We start from the raw sequence: 18689 nt of genomic DNA on the forward strand, positions 1-18689 counted from the left end.
GCAGGGGTGTGTTCTTCCTGTTTCCGGGCTTAGAAAAATGGGCGTGGCGCGGTGGCACGTCACGGGGGTGGGGTTACGCGTGGGTGACGTGGCGGCTCCTGCTCTTGGGTCCGATTTCGGCGGATTGCAAGTCCGGCGAGGAGGCGGCGACGGCCTGGGTAGAGTGGCAGTGGCGGCGGCGGTAGGCAGCAAAGGAGGTAGGGCTTCGCTCAAATGTGAGTCCAGTCTTTGTCGGTCGTCTCAGCTCAGGGGCAGCGGCTTGACGGTGGGGGAGGGGGCAAAGAAGGGAGCCAGGGGCAAGTCCTGCTGGCGGCTCCGCGAAAGCGCATACCTCGCTATCCAATCAGAAAAGGCCTTGTTGAGAAAGACGTTGGCCCTGTCCAATCAGTGGCTGCAGTCTTCCAACAGGCGGAACTTTGATGGAGGTGGGACTTCCTGTTTTAAATAAACACTTAAGAGGTTCCCCCCCCCCTCCGCCCACCCTAGTGTGTCCACCTCTGGAGGTCGGTTGCCGGTTTCCCGTGAGGGGGTGAAGGAAAACACGTAAACCAGAGGGCACGATTAGGATCTGGGCCAACTGCAAAGGTCTGGCTATAGGCTCAGGGCCGCAGGACCAGGCTCTGGCTATTTTCTCGACTTTAGGGCCACCGGCCGGTGCTTTGGCCGTCAGAGCCAAGTTGGAAGGAGAATCTGAGGAGCTAGCCTTGGGCCTGGAGGAAGCTGACCCTTCTCGCCGTGGCCGGGCTGCAGGATCTACGGGTGGCCTTGGGCTCGAAAGTCTGTCAAATACGGGAAAGGGCCTGAGGATTTGCTAGTTTAGGGAAGAGTTTGGGGAAAGAGGCTGTCTGGAGAATGACGTTCTCCTCTCCACAACAGTCCGAGGTTATGCGACTCAATGATCCCGCGGAAACGCTACGGATCTAAGAACACGGATCAGGGTGTCTACCTGGGTCTCTCAAAGACACAGGTTCTGTCCCCTGCAACTGCTATCAGTAGCAGCAGCGACATCGCTCCTTTGTCCACCCCGGTGGCCCTGGTCCCTTCCCCTCCCGACACCATGTCCTGCCGGGATCGGACCCAGGAGTTCCTGTCCGCCTGTAAGTCGCTGCAGAGCCGTCAGGTAAGGACCCGGAGTGGAAAGACAGGTGTGAGCCCAACTAATGCTTACGTTTTATCTGCTAGTTATCTAAATTTACTTTACAGATCTTAGATTGTCGAATATTACCAGTAAGAGTGGAAGAATTGTCTTCAGTAGAGATTAAGAGTAGTTTAACTTGTTCTGAATACCACAAACGATGAGTCAAGATTTAAACCTGCATCTACTTCTATGTTACGTTGTTCCACAGCACAGCGAAACTGTTTATTTAAATCTCCTTGCTCATATTTGAATTTTTCTACTACATAGCCCTGTTCTTCTGTAGCTAGCAACAGTTCATTAATTTTAAACTCTAAGCCTTCTCATTCATGAAAAAACTTTTTTTCTTGGCTATAACCCCTTCATAAATTTATAGATTGTCTGATGCCAACAGCACTAGAGTGTTTAGTGGGATTGTGAGGGAGTGGTGAATCGTGAAGGGAACTACAGCAGTCACTTTTTGACATTACCTTTCAGAATGGAATCCAAACAAATAAACCAGCTCTCCGTGCTGCCAGACAACGCAGTGAATTTACCCTTATGGCCAAGTGAGTTAAGAGAGGCTTTGTGGTAGGGTGATACAGTGGCTGAGAAGTCAATTTGCCTGTGTTGATTTGGCTGAGTGGGGTTGGTTGTGTTGGGGCTTATGGAAAGAGCCTACCTCCTGCCCTTCACCACAGCTTTTTCCCTGATGATCCTTTACAGGCGCATTGGGAAAGATCTCAGCAATACATTTGCCAAGCTGGAGAAGCTAACAATCTGTGAGTGTTTGGTAGATCTTTCCTAGGTGGGAGTGGGACAGTGAAACCGTACTAGGAAGTGAGGCTCATGGAGGTTTTGTTTTTCCTGTGGTGCTGGGGATTTTAAACCAGGCCTTAAAGCAAGGCCTCTACCACTGAACTGTATTCCTAGCCCTCTGAGCCTTGTTATTACCCTTACCTGTTGTAACACCTCGTCTGTCTCTGCAGTGGCAAAGCGCAAGTCCCTCTTTGATGATAAAGCAGTAGAAATTGAGGAGCTAACATACATCATCAAACAGGTGAGCTGCTAGCCGTCAGGAGAGCCCAGCATTCTAATTAGATTACTTCCATCATTTTCCATCGCCATGAATCCCTAGGGTAAGTATCTAGACCTGTGTCTAAACACCCTGCTCCTCCATTGAGTCAGTAGACACTTCATCTAGCATTTATAAAGCACTGTTCTAGATGCTGATGGAACAGATGGGAAGCAAGATGCTTTTCTTCAAAGGCTCACTGTTCTTAAGAGTTACACAGCATAAGGGCCTGCACTTAAAATGGGTAGGTGATAGTACAGAAAAGATTCTACAAAAAGACGAATGAACCAGGATGCTGGGAAAGATTGACAGAGGATATGAAATGTGAGCTGGATTCAGAGCTAGGTAGAGGTAGTAGAAGGACCTAACAAACAGTCTGAGGGGTCTGTATGTAGAGGTGTTGATTAGAAAAGGGAGAGGTCAGCCAGAGGATGGTGGTGGCACGTACCTTTAATCGCAACACTCAGGAGGCAGAGGTAGGGAATCTCTGAGTTCAAGGCCAGCCTGATCTACATAGTGAGCTCCAGGACTAGGACAGACAGAGTTATACAGAAAGATCTTGTCTCAAAAAAAAAAAAAAAAAAAAAAAGAAGAAGAAGAAGGGGGCTGGAGAGATGGCTCAGAGGTTAAGAGCATTGCCAGCTCTTCCAAAGGTCCTGAGTTCAATTCCCAGCAACCACATGGTGGCTCACAACCATCTGTAATGGGGTCTGGTGCCCTCTTCTGGCCTGCAGGCATACACACAGACAGAATATTGTATACATGATAAATAAATAAATAAATAAATAAATAAACAAACAAACAAACAAATAAAACATTTTAAAGAAGAAGCAGCAAGTCCATTGTCTATAATTTCCTTATGTTTATTTGTCTTCATTCCCTCCATCCTTTCAACTTTTCCAATAGAAGAAAAAGAGTGGGAGGGGAGACAAAAGATTTTCAGATACCCCAGGAACAGGTTCTTTGTTTTCAAGACTTCCAGGCGTGTATTTTTGTTTGTTTGTTTGAAGATAGGATTTCTCTATATATCCCTGGCTGTCTTGGAACTTTCTCTTTAGACTAGGTTAGCCTCGAACTTAGAGATCCACCTGTCTTTGCCTCTTAAGTGCTGCAATTAAAGGCATATACCATGCCTGGCTACTACATGCTGCTGTTTAATTTGTGATTCTCCTGTCTTAGCCTCCCAAGCACAGGGATTTTACCATGTATCACCTGCCTGTCCAGGATTTTTCTTTCTGCTTGTTCACAGGTATATTACAAGTGCTTATATAATAGTATCAGCCCTGACTGTTGGTTGCCTAAATGAGTAGCCAGCAAGAAATTGGTTGTTTGAGTGGCTATTTGTAAGAGCGTTATGGACCTCGATAACCAAGTGTAGAATCATGTGTCGGGGCAACATATAGAGTCTGATCTGAAACATGGATGGGGTGGGGTAGAGGCTAAGGAGGCAGTTGGTATGACTATATAGTACAAATATGGTGGCAGAGGTCAGAGAGCAAATGCATTTAAGAGGTGCTATGCTGGTGAAAGAGTCTTGGGTTGCTGTTGGGGTTATTAACCGCTTAAGAACTATCTCACTGGTTTCTGAAAAACCTGAAGTTGCTTTGTCACCCACTTAGGTTGTGACCATATGTGAGCTCCTAAATTCTGAGTTGCCACTGTCTTATCAGTAAGTTAGAGATAATAAAAGTACCTGCCCCAAACCTGGGCAGTGGTGGCACATGCCTTTAATCCCAGCACTTGGGAGCAGAAGCAGGCGGATCTCGGTTAGTTCGAGGCTAGCCTGGTCTGCAGAGCAAGTTCCAGGACAGGCTCCAAAAAAAAAAAAAGGAAAGAAAGAAAAAAGTAATATCTGCCCCACAGATTTTATGAGGATAATTTTGTTTGCTTGTTTTCTTTTTTGAGGGAGAGAGGTTCAAGACAGGGTTTCTCTGTGTAGCCCTGACTGTCCTGGAATTCGATCTGTAGTACAGGCTGGCCTCAAATTCAAAGATCTGCCTGCTTTGTAGACCAGGTTGGTCTTAATTAAACGCAGAGATCATCTGCCTCTGCCTCCCGATTGCTGAAATTAAAGGTGTACACCCCACCGACTGCCCATTTGTTTGCTTTTGTCAGTTGCTGACAATGGATTTTCAAAACAGAATATTTCGGGTTGGTTGGCTGAAGAAGTAGTATTTGAGCTGTGTCTGAATAGTGAGGAAAAGGAGCTCATCTGATGATCTGGTGAGAGTGCATTCCAGAAAGTGGGAATGCAGTGCAGAAAATGGGCATAGCAGAAGGAAAGGTCTCAAGTGTGGGCCGCATACCTCAGGGGCAGAATACAGCTAGAGAAGTAGACAGTGGCCAGACAGAGGGCCTGCATAAAACATGAAGGTTGTATTCTAAGTTGAGTGATGAGCTCTTGGGAGATTTTCAAGCAGAGGGATGACAATACCCTGGATTTGCTTTTTTGTGTTCTGTGTTTTTTATTTATTTATTTATTTATTTATTTATTTATTTATTATGTATACAATATTCTGTCCCCATGTGTGCGTACAGGCCAGAAGAGGGCACCAGACCTCATTACAGATGGTTGTGAGCCACCATGTGGTTGCTGGGAATTGAACTCAGGACCTTTGGAAGAACAGGCAATGCTCTTAACCGCTGAGCCATCTCTCCAGCCCTGTTTTTTTTTTTTTATATTCTTTATTTTTATGTATTTATTTGGATTTGGTTTTGAAGATCATACGAGCCACTATTTAGGCAGTAGATTATAGGAAGGCAGACTAGAAAGAAGGCAGTCATTAAAAAGGCTATTGGAGGTTTTTCGAGTAGAGAAGATTGTTAGGATATATGAGGTAGAAAAGAAGATAATGTGGATAGATGTAGAATATATACTGGAAAATAAAACAGTTTAAATTGGAATCATTTGGGTTCATTGTAAGCAATTGATGGTTCCATGTGGATTTGAAGAAAAAGAGGATAGAGGTGTTACTCGGGTTGTTACTATTATTATTATTATTATTATTATTATTATTATTATTATTATATTTATTGAGGCAGGGTCTCACTGTGTAGACCAGGCTGGCTTTGAACTCATAGAACTACTTCTGCCTCCCAAGTGTCATGATTGAAGGCATGTACCTCTAGCCTGCTTAAAAACATTTTAAATAATGTTTATAAGTGTTTTGTGTACATGTATCTGTTTGTACCATGTGTGTGCTTGATGCCTTTGGAGGCCAGAAGAGGACATTGAATAGCCTAGAACTGCAGTTACAGATGGTTTTGAGCTAACATGGGTGTTGGAAGTTGAGCCTGTCCTGTATAAGAGTAACAAGTGCTCTTAACCACTGAGCCAACTCTAGAACCCATTTGTAGTTTAAGATAGAGTCTCGTTCTATTACTTAGGCTGACCTTAAATTCATTGCAATTCACCTACCTCTGGTGGAATTTTAAATAAAAACACAGTGACCGGCTGAGCATCTGATGAATGGTGGTGCCATTTACTAAAATGGAAAAGGACAGGGAGGGGATGTGACTTTGAGGGGATTGATTGAGTATTAAGTAGAAAACTTTTCTTTTTCTTTTTTTCTTTCTTTCTTTTTTTTTTGTTTTTGTTTTTGTTTTTGTTTTTGCTTGTTTCAGGCTGGACTCAAACTCACAGAGATCCGCCTGCTTCTGCCTCCCTAGTGCTGGGATTAAGGGCGTGTGCCATCACCACCCAGGAGTAGAAAAGTTTTCTATGCTGATTTAAGAGAGAACGTTGTAAGATGCTTAACAGTAAATAAATAAAAAGCAGTTAATGGACTTTTTGTTGTTGCTTTTTTATTTTTTTGTTTGGGTGCAGGGAAGAAATCCAGGGTCTGTGTTTGCTGCCCTACAGCCCCCAGCCTCTCGTTATAGTTGACACAGTACTGAGTACACAATAAGCACTTAGTAGATTATGGTTCTGGTCAGGTGATCTCATTTGTCGAGTGTATTTTAGCTTATATTTTTTGATGGTATGTAGGTAGACTAAGGAAATCTGGGTGATCAGAAGCTTTCAGTTTGAGTTTCTGCTTGGGAAATAGTACTTCACCCAAGCTAGAAGCCAAAGGAAGGAGCTGTTATGGCAAACAAAAAGTACATTTGGTCAGAAACTCTAGAAAGGTAGACCTGTCATCAGTGAATGTGAGTCCAGGGTTATAGAGAGGTGTGTGGTTGGGCCTACTTAGAAAGCCTCTAGAAATGCCTGAATTTTGTCTTTAAATTTCTCATACTCACTTTAAAAATTCTAAAATTATATTTGTTTGTGGTTTTGGGGGGGTGGTATCTGAGTGTCATGGCCTGCATGTAGAGTTGGTTATCTCTTTCCCTTGTATGGGTCCCTGGGGTTGACTTCAGGTTGCCAGGCATAGCAGCAAGCTCTTTTGTCTATTGAGCCGTCTTGCTGACTCTCATACTCTATTCCTGATGCCTTCCACCTCCGCCTTTCTGATACCTCCCTGGGTAATAGTATGTTGGGGTGGGTTTTCTCTGCCCTCACTGTGGAGAATGGAATGTGGGTGACACATTGGCTGTGATATGAACTCACTGTATGTGATTTTGAATAAATCACAGCAAGTCTTTTGCAGTATTAGACATTCTCTGTAAAAATTTGCTTCTTTGATACTTCTAGGAAAGTAGGGTGATTCTTGCCTTTTCTTGGGTTTTATTCAAGTACTCTGTCAGCATACTATAGGTACAAGATTTTGGCCTTTGTAAGGGTTCTATGCCCTCACAACGTAAAGTATAGCAGAAAGGTGGAGGGCAGATAAATCATTCACTTACAAATGGTGAGACCATCAACTTCCTTTTTCTGCAAGGAATGAACAGTCTTTGAACAGTCCTAGTGCCACCTTCTGATCTGACTAGACACTTCACTAGTAGGTTTTATCTTGTCCTTTCTGCCAGGGGTAACACAGATGGGGTCAATGACTGAAGACTTCTTGCTTAATACTCTTCTTCTGGTTTCTTACCAGGATATCAATAGCCTCAACAAACAAATTGCTCAACTTCAAGATTTTGTGAGGGCCAAGGGTAGCCAGAGTGGCCGGCATCTGCAGACGCATTCCAACACCATTGTAGTTTCATTGCAGGTGAGACCCTGGGGATGGAAGAAGTGAGGAAGGGGATAACAAAGTACCTTCTTTGAATGACCCATTTGTTCTTGCTTTTTATAGTCAAAACTGGCTTCCATGTCCAATGACTTCAAATCAGTTTTAGAAGTGAGGACTGAGGTAAGTGGGATCTATAGGTGGGAGGAATCTGTGATATGGACCCAAGTGGAAAAGGGGAAGGGACAAGTTACCCCGAGTCATGGGGTCAACATACCCACTTTCCAGAGAGACTCAGGACCTTTGCATTTCCCCCCAACATCAGAACCTAAAACAACAGAGGAACCGTCGGGAACAGTTCTCCCGGGCACCAGTGTCGGCCCTGCCTCTTGCCCCCAACCACCTTGGTAAGTCAGAAGCAATATGGGAAGCCTATTAGCTAAGTCCTGGCTGTGGTAGCATCCCTATTGCTAGTATAACAGGCATATGCCACTATTCTCCACTTGAATTGCTTGCTTTTTTTTGGTAAGATTTATTTATTATGCATACAGTGTTCTGCCTGCATATATGCCTGCAGGCCAGAAGAGGGAGCCAGATCTATTACAGATGGCTGTGAGCCACCATCTGGTTCCTCAGGACCTCTTAAAGAACAGCCAGGGCTCTTAACTGCTGAGCCGTTTCTCCAGCCCCTTGAATTGTTTTTTGTTGTTGTTGTGAGGTAGGGTCTTTCTGTGTAGTCTTGGCTGTCCTGGAACTCGCTATGTAGATCAGACTCAAACTCAGATCCTTTTGCCTTAGCCTCAGGAGTGCAGAGATTAAAGTCATGTGTTACCATGGCAGACCCTGAACCTGCCTTTAATCATTAAAATGTGCCGTGTCCTGTTTCTTCTCCAGGGGGTGGTCCCATAGTTTTGGGAGCAGAGTCTCAAGCCTCCAGGGACGTGGCCATCGACATGTTGGACTCTAGAACAAGCCAGCAACTTCAACTCATTGACGAGCAGGTACCCAGGCTCTGAAATCTAGAGGATCAGCTCCTCTGTTGTCTTCTGTTCTGGAGTGTTTGGAATGTAACATGGTGGAAAGGTCTTAAAAACTCAGGCCCTAGTTCATGGTGCTTTTTTCTTCTGAAGGATTCCTACATCCAGAGTCGGGCAGACACCATGCAGAACATTGAGTCTACAATCGTTGAGCTGGGTTCCATTTTTCAGCAGTTGGCACACATGGTTAAAGAACAGGAGGAAACTATTCAGAGGTGAGCCACTCTCACCCCATATAGTGGAGCTTTCTCTTCTCCAGGGATTAGCATCTTGAAATTCCCAGGTACAGCTTGGGGGTCTTTGGAAGAGTGAGTGAATCCTTAACCCCCATGAGTCCTAATTCACCAGCTTCTAATCACTTAATAAGAGGTCCTGATGTGGTGATGCACACTTTTAATCCCAGCGTCCTGGAAACAGAAGCAGGCAGATCCCTATGAGTTTGAGGCCAGCCTGGTTTACATAGTGAATTCCAAGACAGTCTGGGAGGGCTACATAGAGAGACCCTTTTTAAATTTTGTCTTTTATTTTCTAAGACAGTTTTTCTCTGCGTAGCTTTAAAGCCAATCTTGGAAAAACCTGTAGACCAGGCTGGCCTCGAACTCACAGAGATCAACCTGCTTCTGCCTCCCGAGTGCTGGGATGGAAGGCATGCACCACCACTGCCCAACAATTTTTTTTTTTTTTTTTGAAGACAGAGTTTCTTTGTGTAACAATCCTAGCTGTCCTGGAACTCACTTTGTAGACCAGGCTGGCCTTCAACTCACAGAGTTCTATCTGCCTGCCTCTGTTTCCCAAGAGATGGAATCAAAGGTATGAGCCACCATCACCCAGCAAGAGACCCTTTTTAAAAAAGAAAAAAGAGGGGCTGGAGAGATGGCTCAGAGGTTAAGAGCACTGGCTGCTCTTCCTAGAGGACCTGAGTTCAATTCCCAGCAACCACATGGTGGCTCACAACCATCTATGAGATCTGGTGCCTGCTTCTGAAATGCAGGCAGAACAGTGTATACTTAATAAGTAAATCTTTAAAAAAAATTACTGAGGGCCTGGAAGTACAGCCTGGTTATAAAGTGTTTGCCTACCGTACATGAAGGCTTAGGATCGGTCTTCAGAATCGTAGACAGAAGGAAAGAAAGCAACTGGTGGAGCCAACTAGCTGGCCCAGCGGGTATAGGAACTTTCTACACAAGCCTAGTGACATCAGTTTGATCACTGCAGTCAGGTAAAGGAGAAACGAGAGACCAGCACCACAGAGTTGTCTTCTGCTTCTGTTTCTGTGCCCCCCCCCCCATGGTAATAAAAAAAAACCAGCTAAGAAGGGAGCACAGTATGCAGTCTTTATTCTTGAGCATTGTTTGAGCTCAGGAGTGCAAGGCCAGCTCTACAAGTGTAGTCAAGCTCTATTTCAAAAATTACAAGAGATGGCTCAGCAGTTAAGAACACTTGTTCCTTCTCCAGAGGACTTGGGTTCAATTTCTAGTACCCACATGGTGTTACACAACCATATTTAACTCTAGTTCAAGGGGATTCAGTGCCCTCCCCTGGCCTCCGCAGGCATCAGGCATACAAGTGATATACAAACATGGAAAGCACACATTAAACAAGTGAAGAAGTCTAACTTTAGAAAAACTTAATTATATGAGAACGGGTATTGTAGCATATGCCTTTAATCTCAGTACTTTAGATGTAGAGGCGGGCAGATCTCTTGAGTTTTGTTGTCATTTTGGTTTGGTGGTTTTAGATTTATTTTTTTATTTTATGTATATGAGTGTTTTACTTGCATTTGTATATGTGCCATGTGTGTGCCTGGTGCCCACAGAGGTCAGAAGAAGCCATCAGAACCTTGGAAACTGGAGTTTTCTGATTGTAAAACACCATGTGGGTACTGGTAATTGAACTTAGGTCCTCTGCAAAAGTAGCAAGTGCTCTTAATTGTTAAGCTATCTCTCCAATTCCTAGATATCTGCATTTGAGGCTGGCCTGGTTTACATAGCAAGTTCCAGGCCAGTGAGATCTAATGGTGAAATCTTGTCTCAAAAAAACAAACAAAAAAAAAAACATGTTTTCAATGTTATCTTCATTCTATTGTTAAGCCAAGAAATTTCAAATTTCAAATAGTGAATTTTTATGCCTGTTTGTTTGAGACAGGCTCTCATATCTTATCTCAGGCTAGCTTTAAATTCACTGTATAGTAGTTCCTATGTAACTGAGACTGGCCTTGACTCCATCTCTTCAATGTTAGGATAATAGACAAGTGCCACCTTCCTGACTTAATTTCATGAAATTCCAGCATTGGCAAGGTGGAGAGCTGAGACAGATGGAAGGGGCTCACTGGTTAGTCAGCCTAGCTAAAGCAGCAAGGCTCAGGTTCTTCGCAGGAAAATTAGAGCCTGACAGAACAGGATACCTGACTGTTCTGGCATCTGGGTGCACACACATGCACACATATCCATTCACATGCATATACACAACAAATCTGAGGCAGAAGAGATTACTCAGTGCTTTAAGAGCACTCACTGCCCTTCCAGAGAACCCAAGTTTGGTTGTAGCCTTCATATCAAGTGACTTACAACCACCTATAACTCTAGCTGTAGGTGATCTAATACCTCCACAGACAAATACATATAATTAAGAATAAAACGGGGGGCTGGAGAGATGGCTCAGAGGTTAAGAGCATTGCCTGCTCTTCCAAAGGTCCTGAGTTCAATTCCCGGCAACCACATGGTGGCTCACAACCATCTGTAATGAGGTCTGGTGCCCTTTTCTGGCCTGCAGACATACACACAGACAGAATATTGTATACATAATAAATATTTAAAAAAAGAAAAAAAGGAATAAAACGTTAGAGACACCATGGATCCACCGGAGACAGACTCTGGGAATTTTACCTGGTAAGCCACTGCCACGTAGCAATACACAGATTAATAGAAATGTGTTAAATTAAGATGTAAGAATTAGCCAATAAGAAACTAGAGCTAATGGGATAAGCAATGTTTTAATTATACAATTTCTGTGTGATTATTTCAGGGCTGAGCGGCCAGGACAAATAAGCAGCCCTCCTTGCAACAATTGGTACTCCAACGTGGTTGTATTGATGTAAAAACTGAGAGAGTTTGAAAAGAAATTCTAGACATAAAAATACAGAGTTTAACATAGCTCTTTGCTGTTTGCTGGCAGCGTGCCACAGCTTCTTTAAGAGAGGTTTTCCTGACTCAGCCATAGCAAAAAGCCACGCAGTTCTAAAATGCCCACTTTCTGGGTTGTGCTGCCAGCGTGACCTCTGGCTCATTGAGGCTGGAGGTCCAGCCACAGAGCATTTGAGTGTGGTTTGTGAGCAGACTGCTGCAGCTTGCTTAATGGTGGCTTGGACTGGCTGTGTGCCTACAAGTGGGGCAGTGCACATGGCTCAGAGGCGCAAGCAGCTCCGCCATGTTGGACTGGGCGGGTAAGCAGGCACTAACATGTTACACTGATTAATGACGCAGCAGCTTAAGTTTTTAAGAAGCACTTAGCATTTTAAGAAGTGCTCCTGGACAGTAAAGAATTACAGATACACAGTAGGACAGATTCAGACATAAAAGACCTATAAATGGGTCAGTGTTGGATAAATGTACGTAGGCTTGGAAGAGAGAAGAAAAAAGTATAGAGAGTCATAAAGTCAATGCTTTAAAAAGGTAAAGTCTTTAAAGAGATAGAGTACAGACAGTCATAGATTAAAGGAGTAAAAATAAAATAAATATTAAAAAGTAATAAAGTAAAAAATGTTAAATAAAATGTGAGGAGACTGGTGTGGTGCGCATGGGAGGTGGAGGCAGAGGACAGTTGTTTAAAGGTCATTAGTTCCATAGGAAGTTCAAGGCCATGGTCTGGGCTATATTTTAAGACCCAGTTCCAAAGAACAAACTAAGGATGTCCACAATAACAGAGTGCTTACTTGCCTGTGGTTTAGTAGGCTTGTGGATTCAGTTCTTGGTACCACAGAAGAAAGGGGTAAGCAAAAAGGATAAACAACTTTTTTTAGGAGTTTTGTTCCAGAATGCAGCAAGAAAGTCAGGTTTCGTTGCTTGTACTTATAATTCTGGTACTCAGGAGGGCTAAGGTTGGAAAGATTGTGAGTTTGAGGCCAGCCTGCTTTGACAACTTCATAAAACTCAGTCTCAAAAAGAATTAAAAGCTGGTGACTGGAGAGATGGCTCAGTGGTAAACAGCACTGACTGCTCCTCCAGAGGACCTGGGTTTGAGTCTAAATTCCCACATGGTATCTTACAACCACTTGTGATACCAGTTCCAGAGGACCTAGCACACCCTCTTTTTGCCTCTACAGGTACCAGGCGTGCATGTGCTACACAGATTTTACACACACACACACACACACACCCATGCACATGTCAGAAACAAGAGCTGACAAATGGATGAATGATAAAGCACTACATCCAGCCCTTGTGCTATAAGGAACTGGAAGGGAAGGAAGGGAGGAGTGGAGGAAAGAAGCCAAAATCAAACATGTTCTTCTTATCCACATACCTCTTTGAAAAAGTAGTGGCCCACGTCTTTAGTCCCAGCACTCAGGCTGGAGCAGGCAGATCTCTGTGAGTTCAAGGCCAGCCTGGTCTACAGAACAAGTTCCAGGAAAGGCTCCAAAGCTACACAAAGAAACCCTGTCTTGAAAACCAAAAAAAAAAAAAAAAAACCCAAAGAGGGAGGGAGAGAGAGAGAGAGAGAGAGAGAGAGAGAGAGAATGAAAGCAAATGTTTAAGAAATATAAATATCGGGGGCTGGAGAGATGGCTCAGAGGTTAAGAGCACTGCCTGCTCTTCCAAAGGTCCTGCGTTCAATTCCCAGCAACCACATGGTGGCTCACAACCATCTGTAATGAGGTCTGGTGCCCTCTTCTGGCCTGAAGGCATACACACAGACAGAATATTGTATACATAATAAATAAATAAATAAATATAAATATCAAAGTCATTGTAGAAATTAAAAACAACAATAAAGAGAACCTATATGGATTGTAATCCTAGGAGACAAAGACACAACCATCAGTTAGCCTCAGCTGTGTACTTCTGGACCAGCCGCCTTTGCAAAAAACAACCCACCAGTCATAAGGATAGTGAACTTAAAGGAATCTGGTGTGGGGACTGAAGAGATGACTCAGAGGTTAAGAGCGCTGGCTGTTCTTCCAGAGGTCCTGAGTTCAGTTCCCAGCAACCACATGGTGACTCACAGTCACTATAATGAGATTGGTGCCCTCTTCTAGTATGCAGACAGAACACTGTATACATAGTAAATAAATCTTAGAAAAAAATTTTTAAAAAGAATCTGGTTAAGTTTCTCAGGAAGGGGAAATTACAGTCACAAAGTTGGTTTGGTCATTATGTTGAAAAGTCTCAAGGTGTCACCCAGCTAGAGATGGACATCAGAACAGGGTGCAAGAGGGTTTCCTGTGCTTTTGTTTTTTTGAGACAGTGTTTCTCAGTAGCTATGGATTTAGTCCTGGAGCTCACTCTGTAGACCAGGCTGGCCTCAAACTCACAGAGCCTTTGCCTCCCGAATGCTGGGATTAAAGGCATGCGCCACAACCACCTGGCTCTTTTACATTTATTTTGTGTGTATGTATATATGTTGGTGTGCATGTGTCATAGCCCTCATGTGGAGGTCTAAGACCAACATGATATGGGAACCGGTTCTCTCCTTTTACGGTGTGGGTTTCAGGGATCAAACTTAGGCCATCAGGCTTTATGGCAAGCATCCTTACCTGCTGAGCCATCTCATAGGCTCTTGCCTGGAATTTTTAATTCAAGAGGAAAAAAAGCTACGAACAGTGACTGAGTATGTAATTCAGTGGTAGAGCACTGACTAGCATGTACATGTCCTGGGTTTGATCTTATAACCCAAAGGAGGTGGGGTACTATATCCGATATCTGTGTTCCCTGATATAAAGGCAGTCTGACATTAAATATTTTCTAATACAACAGAAGATACATAGCACCTCCTTTCATGTATCCCATACAAAATAATTTAAGCAGGGGTCACTGGAACCTGTATTTGATTTTCTAAGTTAACATTGGAGAACCAAAAGTTTTTCTTTTTTGTAAGAACAGTAACAAGGCCAACAGACAACCAGGCTATAGGACACCACAAGGAATGCAGCCTTTTTTCTTCACAAGGCAGTATAGTCAGGAAGGAGCACCAGACTGTAGAAATGGCTCAGAGGTTAAAAGCACTAGAGGACCTTGGTTCAATCTCCAGCACCCACATGACAGCTCACAGCTGTCTATAACTCCAGTTTCAGGGAATCAGACACTGTCACACAGGCTTACATGCTGGCAATACCAATGCACATGAAAAGGAATAAGTTTTAAAGATCAATCAAAACTGGGTGATGGCAGCACACGCCTTTAATCCTAGCACTCCAGAGGCAGAGGCAGGTGGATCTCTATGAGTTCAAGGCCAGCCTGGTCTACAGAGCGAATTCCAGGACAGCCAGGACTGTTACAGAGAAACCCTGCCTCACAGCAACAACAACAACAACAACAAACCAAAACACCCTCTACCTGGAGACAGATCACGTGTACTTGATTGTGAAGGTTTTTCAACAACCTGCTCTCTGCTTCCCATTGCTTTTTGTTTAGTCTTTTTTTTTTTTTTTTTTTTTTTTTTTTTTTTTTTTTTTTTTTTTTTTTTTGATGAGACATAGTCTCATTATGTAGCCCTGACTGGCATGGAACTGAGTAACTGCCTCTGCCTCCCAAATGCTGAGGTTAAAAGTCATGTCCTACCACCCCTTCCTGGCCTTATTTGTGACACCTTTTTAACTGAAAAACAAAATAAAAAACAACATTTTTTTCCCACCAGGTATGGTCACATGCCTTTATTCCAGCATTCTGGAGAAGGTAGATCTTTGTGTGTGTATATAGTGAGTTCCAGGTCAGCCAGGGCTATACAGTGAGACCTTTTCTCAAAAATAACAAAAACCCAGCATGATTGTGTGTGCAGGTGTGTTTAGGTGCATAAGTAGCACAGCGACTGTGGAGTTGTTTCTCCTATCATGTGGACTTCCCAAGGAAGTCAGGTCCTCAGACAGGTACTCTACCCACTGAGCCATCTTTCCAGCCTCTATAATCTTTTATATACAAGATTGCATGTATAAGGTTGATCCATTTTTGTTAAGCAAAGCCATTCAGAACTTTAAAGCCATTATGAGCTTTATTCATTGTGAGATAACAAATAAGCTACATTAAAAAATGTAGTTAGGGTGGTGGTGCACTCCTTTAGTTCCAGCATTCTGAGAGGCAGGGGCAGGCAGATCTCTGTGAGAATGAGGCCAGCCTGGTATACAAAATGAGTTCCAGGGTAGCCAGGGCTGTTACACAGAGAAACCCTGTTTTAAAAAACCAAAAAAAGGAAGGAGGGAGGGAGGGAGAGAGGAAGGAAGGAAGGAAGGAGAGAAAGAGCAGACACTAAGAAAGATTTACATAGATATAATCTACATGGGAAGTAGAAAGTAGAAAAAGACAAGATCTCCTGAGTAAATTGGGAGCATGGGGACCTTGTGGAAGAATTGAAGCGGGGAGGGGAGAGGCAGGGAGGGGAGCAGAGAAAAATGTAGAACTCAATAAATATCAATTAAAAAAGAGATGCATTACTGGTAAAAAGAAAAAAAAGGAGAGTAAGGCTATGCATGGTGGCATATGCCTTTATTCTCTCAAGTACTCAGAGGTGGATCTCTCTTGAGTTTGAGGCTAGCCTGGTTTATGTAATAAGGTCTAGGACCCAAGGCTATTCAGAACCTATCTCAAAAAGCAAAATAAAGTAACTATTGCCAACAGCCGTGAACCTGATATTTTAGCCTCTCCAACATAAAAAAGAACCACAATTCAGGTTTCTGAATTGAGATGCTGAGGTGAGCTTAATCCTTTTGCTTGTCTTTTCAGGACTTTAAGCTTGCAGCCCTCTGTCCAGCTCTTTTCCATTTCTAGCCAGATTGCTAGGACCCAGCTGGGCCATACTCAGCTCCTAGAGGGTTCTAGGTCAAGGACTTCCCTCTGCAAAATCTAGGGTGTGTTTCATCATACGTTGCTTACTGATGGGGTTATGTTTTGAATAATTTGCCATGAGATTATTTTACACATGACAGAATGTAGTTGCATGAGTTAAAATAGGTTTTATGTCAGCAGGCAGTGCAGTCCTAGTAGATCACCATGCTTTCTAGGTAGGCAGGGTGTCTGAAACATCTGAAACAGACAGGGTTTCTCTGTGTAGCTTTGGAGCCTGCCCTAGAACTTGCATGTGTGCTGTAGGCTAAAGGAAAGCGTCAGATGTCCCCTATTACTCTGTTCTTCGAGGTAGGGGCTCTCTCCCTTAGCCTGAAACTTGGGTTTTTTCAAGTAGTCAACGAAACCCAACTTTTTCCTATTTTCTCCACCCACCCACTGTATTGTGGGTATAGACAAGGTAAAGCCAGCTTGTTATATGGATACTGGGATCCAAATTCAGGTCCTCTTGGTTGCCAAGCAAGCACTTTTCCTACTGAGCTATCTGCCCAGCCACAATATTTGGGTTTTAGGATTGTTCACATAGATTGTCCGGGGAAGGTTTTGTTTTCTTCAGTAAGTTTTCAAAATCATCCTTCCCCTGAGGACTTGTTCCCTAGAGACACTGCTCTCTGGATGTAAGGTTTGTATTATTCTTTGAGTTGCTGTCTATATTAAGTTGTTCCCATCCCCCAACCAGAATTTTCTTACTGTAGTGGTCTGAACTTTACCCCCTTTTATAACAGTGTTCACTGGTGTGGTGGCACACATATTTAATCCCAGCACTTGGAACACAGAGGCAGGTCTGGTCTACATGATGAGTTCCAGGACAGCCAGGGCTACACAGAGAAACCCTGTCCTGAAAATGCTAAAAAACTAAACAAAACAAAAAAATGTAATAAATTTTCATTACCTGGAAAAAAATCAGCAAATGCTAGATTAAAAATTACGTATTTTATGTCGGGTGGTGATGGCACATGCCTTTAATCCCAGCACTCAGGTGGATCTTTGAGTTTGAGGCCGGCCTGGTCTACAGAGCAAGTTCCAAGACAGGCTCCAAAGCTACACAGAGAAACCCTATCTTGAAAAACCACACACATACACACACACACACACAAAAGATATTTTAGGTACTCATATAGATTAGGGTGCATCTCATATTTAACTCACTGAAAATTGAAACCTCATGAAAGGAGGTAGGGTTGTTTATGGCAATCTCATTTTTCAGATGTGGAAAATAAGACTTTGGTTAAATAACTCAATCTTAAGATAATAACTGACAGAAAGGTTTCAGACTAGAGCCAAGCATGGTCTACTACCCTAAAAATCTTGTATATACTCATACTTGTACACAAAAGATCACATGACATGAAACACTTTATTTCTATGCATTGTGATCACCTTTCCATAGCAGTAAATAGATGACCTCAGCTTTCTTTTTAATCCAATGTTGTTTTCTCTCCTGGCTGTTTCCAGGATCGATGAGAACGTGCTTGGAGCCCAGTTGGATGTTGAGGCCGCCCATTCAGAGATCCTCAAGTACTTCCAGTCAGTTACCTCCAATCGGTGGCTCATGGTCAAAATCTTCCTCATCCTCATTGTCTTCTTCATCATCTTTGTGGTCTTCCTTGCCTGAACCCTCACTCACTCTGAGGCACTCCATGGAGGGTTTGGGACCCTCCTGGGAGGGCAGGTGGCCACTGTTGCCATTGAGCCTGTGTAGGGTGGTTGGGAGAAAGGCCATTTCCTTGGAACTGCTAAGAATGGCCAGTGTCCCTGTTTCCCGCCCTTGTCTCTGGCCACTCTGTCCTACCCTCAGGCCCTTGAAACACACTGGTTCTGGATTTGGACTCTGCTGTGAAGTGGCTGGAAGCAGAAGCCAGCTAGGGGCCAGTGGAGGAGGTTGTCTCCACAAGGAGATTTTTATAAAACCTTACCAGCCTCCCCCAAAGATAACTTTGGCAGCAAGGGGAGATGATGCCCCTCCTTGCCTCCTTGAGAATGAGGCAAGGAGACAAAACTATCCCAGGGACCAATTTTACCATCAGGTTAGAACTTGACTGCCTCCCTCTATTCACCATGTGAAGTGAGGGGGCTCTGAGCCCTTCAGTTGCCTGCACAAACCTGACTTTGGCTACTGGTGACTCTCAATCTGCCAAATGTGCTGCAGCCTGTTTCCTCCCAATTACAAGACTGTCAGCCTCACTAGTGACGTTGTCATTTCTGGGTGGGGTCGTGCCCGATACCAGAACCAGTAGGGTAGAGTTGGTGGCTCTGAAGGGCCCCATGGATAAGCAAGGTACTTTTGGGGCTCTTTACCCACAACTTCCTCCTAGAAAGGGAGCAAATACAACAACACTTCATTAGAAGAATTTTCCT

General features: G+C 43.7%; 1 protein-coding gene across 3 annotated transcripts; it reads left to right on the forward strand.

The window, feature by feature from the left end:
• Nucleotides 1-56: 56 nt before the first annotated feature.
• Nucleotides 57-18515, forward strand: Stx5 (syntaxin 5). Of its 3 annotated transcripts, none has more exons than XM_038336819.1 (11): nt 57-197; nt 877-1120; nt 1613-1683; nt 1841-1896; nt 2104-2174; nt 7169-7285; nt 7370-7426; nt 7569-7650; nt 8138-8244; nt 8374-8495; nt 17787-18515. In XM_038336819.1, exons 2-11 carry the CDS (start codon nt 896-898, stop codon nt 17944-17946), a joined length of 1068 nt encoding a protein of 355 aa, XP_038192747.1. In that variant the 5' UTR covers nt 57-197; nt 877-895; the 3' UTR covers nt 17947-18515. The 3 variants fall into 3 exon arrangements, with proteins under 3 accessions (XP_038192747.1, XP_041911380.1, XP_038192754.1); XM_038336826.1 differs by lacking the exon at nt 57-197 and adding an exon at nt 492-503; XM_042055446.1 differs by lacking the exon at nt 57-197 and having other exon boundaries at nt 454-1120.
• Nucleotides 18516-18689: the final 174 nt, after the last annotated feature.

This window comes from Arvicola amphibius, chromosome 1, assembly GCF_903992535.2.
Source record: "Arvicola amphibius chromosome 1, mArvAmp1.2, whole genome shotgun sequence".
NCBI lineage: Eukaryota > Metazoa > Chordata > Mammalia > Rodentia > Cricetidae > Arvicola > Arvicola amphibius.